At 37.1% G+C, this 12120-nt stretch overlaps 1 protein-coding gene and 1 long non-coding RNA gene across 7 annotated transcripts in view; one reads left to right on the top strand and one right to left on the bottom strand.

Moving 5' to 3' along the window:
* Positions 1-12120, bottom strand: part of LOC140602904 (uncharacterized) — a 178913-nt gene that overhangs the window by 67034 nt on the left and 99759 nt on the right. The window lies entirely within an intron of this gene.
* Positions 1-12120, top strand: part of NTN4 (netrin 4) — a 124336-nt gene that overhangs the window by 71447 nt on the left and 40769 nt on the right. For both annotated transcript variants that reach the window (XM_072773162.1, XM_072773161.1), the window contains exons 4-5: positions 5951-6077; positions 8541-8729. In XM_072773162.1, coding sequence (XP_072629263.1) covers positions 5951-6077; positions 8541-8729 — 316 coding nt within the window. The remainder of the gene's footprint in view (positions 1-5950; positions 6078-8540; positions 8730-12120) is intronic.

Genomic DNA, 12120 nt, shown 5'->3' with positions numbered 1-12120 from the left:
TTTCAGAATTAGCACTTTCTAAAATGCCTCCCTCAGGTAGTACTCCATGTAACAGCAGTGGTGAATTAAGGATGGTTTGTTTATTCTAGGAATTCTGACTCTAATTCCATCAAATAATTGTATATTAGGTGTTTTGTATGTAGGTTTTTTTTTTTTTTTACAAGTTATAGGATTTAGACAATTACAAAACTACTCTTCCCCCTAATTTAAATTATGCTACCAACTTATGCCAGCCATATATCTTCACTTTACTAAACTCTTCAACTTTGGGAGATTTTTCTTACTCAGTTTTTCTAAAGACTCCATTTTGCTTGAAATCAGCATCTGTTTTTCAAGACAGAGGTCCATTCAAACTTTTTTTTAAAGTTTATCTTCTATTAAATTTTGCCCTGAAATTAGATTCACTTTTTAAAACTGTAAGTCTTATTTAAATTCAATTAATTAACATATAATGTAGTATTGGTTTCAGGGGTAGAGGTCAGTGATGCATCAGTCTTATAGGATACCCAGTACTCATTACATCACCTGCCCTCCTTAATGTTCATCACCCAGTTACCCCATCTCCCACCCCCTTCCCCTCCAGCGACCCTCAGTTTGTTTCCTATGATTGAGTCTTATGGTTTGTCTGCCTCTTTTTTTTTTTTTTTAAGATTTTATATATTCATTCATTCATTCATGAGACATACAGAGAGAAAGGCAGAGACAGGCAGAGGGAGAAATAGGCTCTTCAAGGGGCCCGATGCAGGACTCCATCCGGGGACCCCAGGATCACGGTCTGGGCCAAAAGCAGGCGCTAAACCGCCGAGCCACCTAGGGATTCCCCCTTCCTCTTTTTTTTTTTTTTTTTCAGATGCTTGGTGAATAAGTTTATTACTATCTTTATCTGAAAAATCTTCATAGAAAATTGTGATTTGGTTTATTAGCTCTCAGCAGCCTGCTTCTAAGCTCTAAGGAAGCTTGGCTTCTTCTGAGCTACCCAATCTTTCTTTTGGGCAAAAGACAAAATTTGTGAGATAGACAAAATTGAAATTAAAATCTAGCTTTATTTAAGTCTTCTTCATGGAATCATCAGCACGTATCACCTGACAAATATGTATATTCTTTACTAGTTATCATAGAAAGAATATTTCTATAGCTCCATAGTAAATATGTGTTCAATTTATACGACCTCTTCTGTATTATTCTTCACATACTAGTCATTAAAAGACTAAATAAAAAATAATACATATTTTTTCAAAGCTTTCTCAAAGTTTATTTATTTTTTTTAGCTTTCTCAAAGTTTAAAAAAGTCACACTATTTTCTTCAACCAGTGCAGTTTGAATGAGCTTGTTAATCTTAAAAAAATAAGTGAGAAGTTTTCTTGATTTATTTAGAGCAAAATGCTTTTCCTAGTCTTTTTTAATTGAATTAATAGGCAATTAATTGTATCAAATGGAAACTGGTTTCAAACACATAGACTGCCAAAAATATTAGCAAAAGAGATCAGAAGAGCAATTAGTGGAAATATTTTAATAAAACAAGTGCTTTTAAATTTCTTTAACAAAATTCATATGATTAATAAATGTAATCTTATCATTATTACCATTATTTTGTTTTTCTTTGTCTTTTAACAAATTTACTGAGATAATTCATGTACCAAAAATTTGACTCATTGAAAGTGTACAATAAAATAGTTTTTAGTGTTTAAAAAAAAAAAAAGAAATCAGCATCTAGCACAAGTAAACAGTCATCCAGCTTTTACTGAGAGCTTTTAGAGAATCTTCCAACACCAAAGTTATTTGATAAAGAGTTTTTACTTTTCACCATGATAAGGAATGTTGGATTTAAAAGATTTAATAAATGCAGTAGGACTGGGGGCACCTGGATGGCTCAGTGGTTGAGCACCTGCCTTTGGCTCAGGTCTTGGTCCTGGGGTCCTGGGATCAACTCTGTCGTCCCCTGCCAACCCCCCACCCCCACCTCCCCACCCCCCCACTCCCGCACAGGGAGCTTGCTTCTTGCTTTGCCTCTGTCTCTGCCTCTGTCTCTTTGTTTCTCCTGAGTAAATAAATAAAATCATTTTTAAAATGCAGTGGACTGGAACATTTCTACCAGAATATACAAAAAATCAGATTTCCAAGAGCTGGGATAGAACGACCACAGTCTCATAAAGCAGTAAAAATTGAATTCCTGCAGATCTCCAAATTTAAGTGCAAATTTGTCTTTAGAACTCACCTGCATGTGTGAATGGAGATGTATCTTACAACTCCCTGGGACTTTACATATAAACAGCTCTTAGAAGAGATAGTCACAAAGAGAAGCCCAAGAAAACAGGTAACTGAAGCTCAACTCACACTTGGGTGTTAGAATACCGAAATCAATAAGTTGAATCTATAATACTAGTTCCGTTTCTTTTTTTTTTTAAGATTTTATTTATTTATTCATGAGAGACAGAGAGAGAGAGACAGAGAGAGAGAGAGAGAGAGAGAGAGAGGCAGAGACACAGAGGGAGAAGCAGGCTCCATGCAGGGAGCCTGACGTGGGACTCGATCCCAGGTCTCCAGGATCACACCCTGGGCTGAAGGCAGTGCTAAACCACTGGGCCACCAGGGCTGCCCACTAGTTCCATTTCTTTCTCTTTTTTTTTTAATAATAAATTTATTTTTATTGGTGTTCAATTTGCCAACATACAGAATAACACCCAGTGCTCATCCCGTCAAGTGCCCCCCTCAGTGCCCGTCACCCATTCACCCCCACCCCCCCTCCTCCCCTTCCACCACTCCTAGTTCATTTCCCAGAGTTAGGAGTCTTTATGTTCTGTCTCCTTTTCTGATATTTCCTACCCATTTCTTCTCCCTTCCCTTCTATTCCCTTTTGCTATTATTTATATTCCCCAAATGAATGAGAACATATAATGTTTGTCCTTCTCCGACTGACTCATTTCACTCAGCATAATACCCTCCAGTTCCATCCACACGCACATGAGAAAATGCTCTGCATCACTTGCCATCAGGGAAATACAAATCAAAACCACAATGAGATACCACCTCACACCAGTGAGAATGGGGAACATTAACAAGGCAGGAAACCACAAATGTTGGAGAGGATGCGGAGAAAAGGGAACCCTCTTACACTGTTGGTGAGAATGTGAACTGGTGCAGCCACTCTGGAAAACTGTGTGGAGGTTCCTCAAAGACTAGTTCCGTTTCTATGATGAAAATTAACAAAAATTCTTGCAACATCATTCATTGTACTCTAAGGAGCCAATTCTATCCTCTTGAAAAAAAAAGTTATATATATGTAATTAATTATAATTATAAATTAATTTTCATTAAGTACAAAACCTTACATTACAATACACAGAAATGAAATTGAGCAAGATGGCCACCAAAATAATTATTTATGATATTTTCCAGATTATAACACTTAGGCCTCATGTGGATCATTCCTGCACTTGAACATTTTCTGAGCATAAGGTCCATAGCAGTCCTGTCACAGACATGGGTAATGCATAATCCAGAGAGCCTCTACCAGTGGAACCAAAGACATATATACTAAGAGAATTAAAAGAGAAAGGGGCTCCTGGGTAACTTACTCTGGTGTTAAATTAGGTCACACAGTAGTACATCAATGTACTGGTGTAGTTATTTCCAGATTTGTTAAACTCCAAGGATTCGTTTTGATTCTGGCCACTCCAAGGACATGTCATTTCTAATAGTTCCTTTATCATTGCAGTCAAAATATTCTAGCTGTATTGGAATAAACTTTGTTCACAGATTCTCCCCAGCCTCCTAGCACCAACCTTGGTTCATTCTGCTTCCTCTTCCTGGGAAGTCTCTTCCCTTCTGCCCTTCAGAAATTCTGCCCATCTTTAAGGACTAGCTTAAAACCTAGCCCCCTTCCTAAAGCCCTCCACAACTGCCAATCTCTGGTGATTCCTGCATCTTTTAAATTCCAACATCCTGGGGTGCCTGGGTGGTTTAGTTGAGCATCTGCTTTCTGCTTGGATTGTAATCTCAGAGTCCTGAGATCGGGCCCTGTGTTGGGCTCGCTGCTCTGTGGGGAGACTGCTTCTCCCTCGCCCTCTGTGCTTGTGCTCACTCTCTCTCTCAAATAAATAAATAAACATTTTTTAAAAATAAAATAATTTCCAACATCCTTTGGTTTTCTCAGGTATTTATTGTCCTGTTTATCTGTAAATTTTTTCTATGTATATCTTTTTTATCAAGCTATATTACACTATTCTTAAACACAGAAATGATGTTTTGTAGTGCTTTGTGTACCGAACATCGCCTATCCCAGTAGATACACATTAAATATTTGTTGACTAGTTGATATTATCTATTACTTTCATGCTAATTTACCTGTTATACTGTTTCTCAAGAAAAAAAAAAAAAACCTCATAGATCCCAAATTTGGAAACCCCATTCTGAGCTACTTTACATAATTTTCATTTGTACAGTCATGACATCATGTGACAATAAGTGCATGTTAGTACTGGAATTCATGGCAATACTTAGTTATTAGGAAGTATTCAAGATCCAGGATATTTATTTTTAGAAACTGTTGGTGAGATTATACAAAAAATAAAACTCATAAAACTCTCAGATCCTAGACAATTCTACTGAAGTATTCATTCCTATGAGGAACAGTATTTTAATAAACTCAACTACTCTGAATTGTGGGATTGGAAGAAAATCATTATGATCATTATGACAAAATATATTCAAAGTCTTAAAAATATATATGTTTTGATTGTTCAGTTTTACTTCTAGAAAACACTTCTAGTTTTACTTCTAAGTAAATAAAGATGTACACAAATAGCTACAAGGATATTTTTTATAGAACTAAAATATAAGGGATGCCTGGGTGGGTGAGTGGTTGAGCTTTTGGCTCATGTCGTGATCCCGGGGTTCCAGGATCGAGTCCCACATCGGGCTCTCTGCGAGGAGCCTGCTTCTCCCTCTGCCTATGTCTCTGCCTCTCTCTGTGTCTCTCATGAATAAATAAATAAATAAAATCTTAAAAAAAAGAGGAACTAAAATATAGTATGTAAAAATATATAAAAGCCTAAATAATCAAAAATAGGTGATTGGTCAAATAAATTATATACTATACAAGGGAGCCATTAAAGTGTGCTGCACAAGAATATTTAATGAATTGAAAAGATGATCTTAATATACTGTTATATGAAAAAAGTCTTAAATATAAATGTATTTTAAAGTACTAGAAATATAAAATTTCAAATGCTGATTATGATATGAAATAATCATATTTACAGATTTCCAAGTTTTCTATAGTGAAGATGCAGTACTTTTGCATAAAGAATTTTTAAGAGGATTCCTGGGTGGCTCAGTGGTTTAGTGCCTGCCTTCAGCCCAGGGCGTGATCCTGGGGTCCTGGGATGGAGTTCCACATCGGTCTCCCTGCATGGAGCCTACTTCTCCCTCTGCCTGTGTCTCTGCCTCTGTGTGTGTGTGTGTGTGTGTGTGTGTGTGTGTCTCATGAATAAATAAATAAAATCTTAAAAAAAAAAAAAGAATTTTAAAAAATTTAAGGTATTAAAATTTTAAGTAAATATTTAGCCAGTATCTCAGAATTGATCATTGGGGTCACACAATCTACAACCAAGAAAAATATATTATGTAACCTTTTTTTTTTTAAGTAGGCTCCACACCCAGCATGGAGCCCAACTCAGGGCTCGAACTCACAACCCTGAGATCGAGACCCAAAGTGAGATCAACAGTCAGACACTTAACGGACTGAGCCACCCAGGCGCCCCTTTTATTATGTAATATTTTGATTTAATCACAAGACAAACTAAAGAAAGGATCTCACATCTTGATGACTTCTTTAGGAAAGTGAATGAATGTCATATGGCTGAAGCCAACCAATGAGGTAAGACGGTGGAAGAATGTTCCTCCCTAGCATTGTTTATGCCTTGCAGCTCTTGCTTATTTTTGTTTGTAGGTCCATGGAAAGTGTATGTGTAAGCACAACACAGCAGGTACCCACTGCCAACACTGTGCACCATTATACAACGACCGCCCATGGGAGGCCGCTGATGGCAAAACGGGATCTCCTAAAGAGTGCAGAAGTGAGTACCATGCCCACAAGCCTAAAAGCCTTCTTTGTAAAGTAAACTTATCTGTGGACTCCTTGTTGTCTCTGGAAACATAGTATAAAGTGGTGGGTGATGGGCACAGTAACCTACACAAATATACCCCATGTCACTGCTCACTCTGACCTCAGCTATTGGAAACAATCACTGCTTGCAAAGTTGCCAATATGACAATTTTGCCAACAGTGTGTTACCCATTTGCTTGGGCAGTTTGCAGGACCTAAGCACCCTCCTTGAGAAACTGACACAAAACATGGCTAGACACAAGAGCAAGCGAGGATTATGGCATACAATGACCCTCGTGGCTGAGATATTGAATTGTAATCATGAAAATAGCTATCTCAAATTCAGTTTTCAGAACAACCCAAAAAAGCAAGCAGCTGGTGTTAATCCCACTTTGGAGATCGGGAAATTGAGGCTCAGTAAGATTAAATAAATTGCCAAAGATAGTAAACCATAGTCAGGACTTGATCTCAGCTCTTCAGACCCCAAACTAAATGTTTTTTCCATAGTACCATGATGCCTTTCTTTTCACTTATGATACTTGAAATGACAAATCAGTTTTGAAACCAAGCCAGTTGGTCAAGAATGAGACTGCATTACTAGGGCTAACTTCAGGTTTGAAGTTGGAGATTAGATAGATAAAATGGTAAAAAAATATGAGGATACAAACCATTTTTTCTTTGCAGTTCAAAATGTTCAGAGAAATACACATGCCCATAACAATGTTTATACTTGCAAACTTCAATTTTACAAAGATTTAAAGGCAAGTACAGTAGGCAATATTGTGAGAATTCTCCTCCCATACATAATTTGGAATCCTAATTGATTTATTTTAGTTTCTAAGACATGTAAAGGATTTCCTCTAAGCATAAATTTTAAATTATCTTATATTATGCTTTTTAAAGATTATGAATCTTGTCAAAATATCATAACATGTCAAGGAAACAATGAAAAAACAATAGCACAAACACAATTGACCTCCAGGAAAAAGACTGGATTCTTATTCTAAATCACTCATCAAGAGAATCTAAAGAATTTCTCCTAAATTCCTAGAGTGCCATTCTGGTCCTTTCCACAGACACCAACTGTGTATCTAAATGCATATAGAACACAGAGACTTGTCACTTGTTGCTACTGATAATCTTATAAATGCCTCTGAGAAATGGTTACAAAAGAAACAATGCAGGCCTCTTTAATAAAAACAAACAAACAACAACAAGGAAACACACCCAGGCTTCTAGAGGAGACTATCTTATACTCGCCAGTACATCAATAGCTGAGGAATAGTGCTTCATGAAAGTCATATCCATCTACCTCCCAAGTTACTAACCCCTGTCCACGAGAAGTTTCCTTCCAGGCTCAGTAGTGAACATGAATTTAGGCCTGTATTTGTAATATGAATTTTCATTTTCAAATAATGCCTGACCATGTCGAGTTTTTAAAACATGGTCAGGAGACCCATAGTGATGACACTGGTCCTTGGGGGGGGTAGCAGGAATGGAAATGGTGAAGTGTTAACTGTGAAAGAGGGAAAAAATGGGTAGCCATTCTAATAGTCTTTCCAAAATAAATGTCAACCTCAGTTGCTAAGGAAATTATAGTATCTCTGCCTAAGAACAGATCTACACTTTGCTGACTTTCAGGCATATTCTAAAACGTAATTTTTTAAATTAAAAAATATAAAGGAACACTGGAAGGATATACAAGGAACTAAACAATAAAGTAGTAACTTGCTGAAAATGGGGTGACAGGGGATCCTGGGGTGGCTCAGCGGTTTGGCGCCTGCCTTTGGCCCAGGGCGTGATCCTGGAGTCTCGGGATCGAGTCCCACATCAGGCTCCCGGCATGGAGCCTGCTTCTCTCTCCTCCTGTGCCTGTGCCTCTCTCTTTCTCTCTCTACATCTATCATGAATAAATAAATAAATCTTTAAAAAATTGAAAATATATTTAAGAAAAAAGAAAATGGGGTGACAGGGTACACAGGGATCAGGAGACTGGTGTTCTCATTGTTTGCCTTTTTATATTGCTGTTTTTTTTTTTTATTCTTTTATTTTTTTTATTTTTTTTTATTTATTTATGATAGTCACAGAGAGAGAAAGAGAGAGAGGCAGAGACACAGGCAGAGGGAGAAGCAGGCTCCATGCACCGGGAGCCCGATGTGGGATTCGATCCCGGGTCTCCAGGATCGCGCCCTGGGCCAAAGGCAGGCGCCAAACCGCTGCGCCACCCAGGGATCCCTATATTGCTGTTTTGATTCTTGTTGTGAAAATGTGCACTATTTACAAAACTAGAAATAAAATTAAAAACTAACACTGCATGTTAATTATACATGAATTTAAAAAATTAGTAGCCAGCTTACCCCATTTTTAACTGCTTCAATATTAGAGAACCTGTTGTTTTAAATTGTTTTCCTTGCATGTCTTTTTTTCATCTCAGCCTGCAAGTGCAATGGGCATGCTGATACCTGTCACTTTGACATTAATGTGTGGGAGGCATCAGGTAATCGTAGTGGTGGTGTCTGCAATGACTGTCAGCACAACACAGAAGGTCAGCATTGTCAGCGATGCAAGCCAGGCTTCTATCGGGACCTCCGGAGACCCTTCTCTGCTCCAGATGCTTGCAAAAGTAAGTAAACTAGTGGTTACTGGGGAAAAAAGCTTGATTTGTGCAAAAAAATGAATCTTTCCATCCTTCATATGTTGGTCCATGGGAGAGGTCATGAAATTCTCAGAACACTCAATACGCCAGTTCATTTCTTCATTGATAAGAGGCACAAATTTTTAACTTGTTAGATGCAAACAGTACAATATCCATCAAAGTAATCTCTTCTATAACTCTGCATGAAGTAAAATTGCTTCCTGTGACACCACATTTGGGAAAACAAGATGACAAAAGAGGGGGAGGGAAGGATGATGTAGAGGGAGACATTTTTTAAATTATCTTAAGGAGCAAATGGCTATCTTGGTTGGTAGAGCATGTGACTCTTGATCGTGAGTTCAAGACTCAAGTTTGGTGTAGAGATTACTTAAAAAAAAGTATGTGAAATAATCTTAAGACTAAATATATGAATAGGATATAGGCAATAAGTAGACTCAAACTGATGAAATAAAGAATTATCTGCACTTGGGTCATTCTAGTTTTCATCTCTACAGTGAATTTGAACACCTGAAAAACTACAGGTTTTGGTGTCATTATGAATACACTTTGGCTGACACTGGCCTAATGGACCCCTGTATCATAAACTAATTTAGAACATAACAATAATTCCCTCTCCCCCACAAAATACTAAATTCTTATAGAATGGATTTTGCTTTTTTGTTAGCATAACTCCAAGAAGAGGTTTACATGAATAAAGAGTAGCATTTTAAAAGATCTGCTCAATTAACGAGACATTAGGTGAAACATGTGACTATGAAGGGGGCAGTCAGAGCTTCAGTAGATGCCCAGTGTGGATGAGTAGCTCATCTAACTACACAAGTAGTTACCCATGTCAACTCAGAAATTAATCAGACAACAAAAAACACTCAAACTGTTAATGGAGATTGATGTCTATGCACTTCCTTTCTCCACCAAGGACTTCATGTTCTAGCTCAAAAACAGTGACAGGAAGGGAGCAATACAATGGGAAATAATCATTTAAAATCTTGTTTTGTTTTGTTTTTTAATTTAAAGGACAAAAATTCTCTTGCTCTTGAAAAATACATTTTAAAAATATTTTATTTATTTATTTATCTATTTATTTGAGAGGGAGAGAGAGCAGGTGCAAGCAGGGGGAAGAGGGAGAGAGAGAAGCAGGCTCCCCACTGAGCAGGGAGCCCAACACTGAGCTGGATCCCAGGACCCCGGGATCATGACCTGAGCTGAAGACAGACACTTAACAAACTGAGCCACCCAGGCGCTGAGAAATATACATATTTTTAACATCAGAGAGGAGATATCTATGTGAAATTTGAGTGGGCTTTCTTGTTACAAGCTTTCTGTCAAATTGTAGAAGTTAGAAGGTGTCACAATTCATTTTCAACATTGAGCCCCAAATTTCTATCTACATCTTAATATTTCTCTGAGAATTCTGTTTTGCTCCTGCTCCTTGTCTGTACTCAGACTTTCATTTTAACAGACTTTGAACAGGGATGCCTGGGTGGCTCAGTGGTTGAGCATCTGCTTTTCGCTCAGGTCCTGGAGTCCTGGGATCTAGTCCTGCATTAGGCTCCCCACGAGGAGCCTGCTTCTCCCTTTGCCTGTGTCTCTGCCATTCTCTCTGTGTGTCTCTCATGAATAAATAAATAAAATCTTTTAAAAAATAATAGATTTTGATCAAGCTTCTAGGATAGAAGCTTTCCCTGCTCCTTATGGCTGTGTAACCCCATGCTAGCTATTAAAGCTTTTTGGACTTTGATTTTTTTTTCTCCCCATAGGGTGTAATAAGAACTATATAAAATAAAGTATGTGAACTGTTTAGCATATTGCCTGTTATAGTAAGCCCTCAAGAAATAAAAACTATAATACTATAACTATAATAATTATTATTGTCCTATATAATAGAAGGTGGGAAATAATATTACAGAGTCTCTACTCTTTATATCTTATGTCAAAGATAATTACTTCTTTAAAACCCCTAAGACCTTCGGGAATAAAATAAAGGCTCCTTAACCTCAAGTGCTGAATTAAGGGTGCTTATGAAATTGCTTGGACTCACAATATATTCAGTCCTATTACCATTTCTACAGGATATATTTAAATAGATAGAGGGGTGCCTGGCTGGCTCAGTCAGTAAAGCATGTGACTCTTAATCTCAGGGTCATGAGTTCAAGCCTCACATTGGCCATGGAGCCTACTAAAATAATAATAATAAAATAAAATAATATTTTTAAAAAATATTTTATTTTCAAAACGACATTTTCATAAAATTTCTGTAAGTTATAGATATCTCTAGAGACAAGTTTCCTTCAATCTGGAGGAGCAAACATGAGGGGATCAACAATGTTTTGAATACGAGTCAAAAAATAGTCATCATTGTCCTTAGCTCATTCAGTTCCATGTATTTCTTTTTGTTCTGTTTAAATGCAGCTTTTTCACTAGTTCTGACAATTCATACTTTAGTTTTATGATCTCAGGATGACCAGAGACCAGTATTTGTCAAAAGCCCTTTTCGTGATTCTTCTTGAAGCTGGACCATATTTTTGTAAGAGCATCAGAACAACAACCTGTAAATGACAGGGCATTAAAAAATGGACATGGTTAAACACTCAGTGAGAATTCATTGTAATGCAGTCGATAAGAAACTTTGATTATTTTTTGTAACACAGCATTTTAACAAATTGAATGTCCAGGGACACCTGAGTGGCTCAGCAGTTGAGTGCCTGCCTTCTGCTCAGGTAGTGATCCTGCATCCAGGATGGAGTCCCACATTTGGCTTCTGCGAAGAGCCTGCTTCTCCCTCTGCTTGTCTGTTAAAATAAGATTAAAAAAAAAAAAAAAGAGGGTGCCTGATTGGCTCAATTGGTGGAGCATTAGATTTTTGATCTCGGGGTTGTGAGTTCAAGTCCCACATTGGATTTAGATATTACTTAAAAATGAGATCTTAAAAAACAAGAAAGATATATACTTTAAAATATTAATATACTAGATAGATATGTAGATATGTGTTGCATATCCTCAGACCACTAGTAGAAATGTCTAAAAATGAAAATGTACTAACTACCAAGCAGATAAAATAGGAAAGAAAGTTAATTTATTATTAAGTAACTCAGATATGGTAACTATCTTGCAGGACAACAGGCAATATTTCAAAATACATTTTCAAAGATACTATTAAATGGCATTGACTTGAAATAGTATGCTGTACAATGTATCTAACATATATATTTGTTCATTCAGTCTTTCAATGAATTTATATTGAGTGCCTGTTTATGTGCCAGAGGTTTGGGATGCATCAGGGAACAGAATAAAGTTCTCTAACCATTAAAAACAGAAATATAAAAGGTTTACTGGCAGACTTGGAGCCAAGATAAATACC

This window comes from Canis lupus, chromosome 13 (assembly GCF_048164855.1).
Source record: "Canis lupus baileyi chromosome 13, mCanLup2.hap1, whole genome shotgun sequence".
Taxonomy (NCBI): Eukaryota; Metazoa; Chordata; class Mammalia; order Carnivora; family Canidae; genus Canis; species Canis lupus.
Note: the sequence above shows the minus strand (reverse complement) of the source record. Positions and strands in the feature narration are given on the sequence as shown.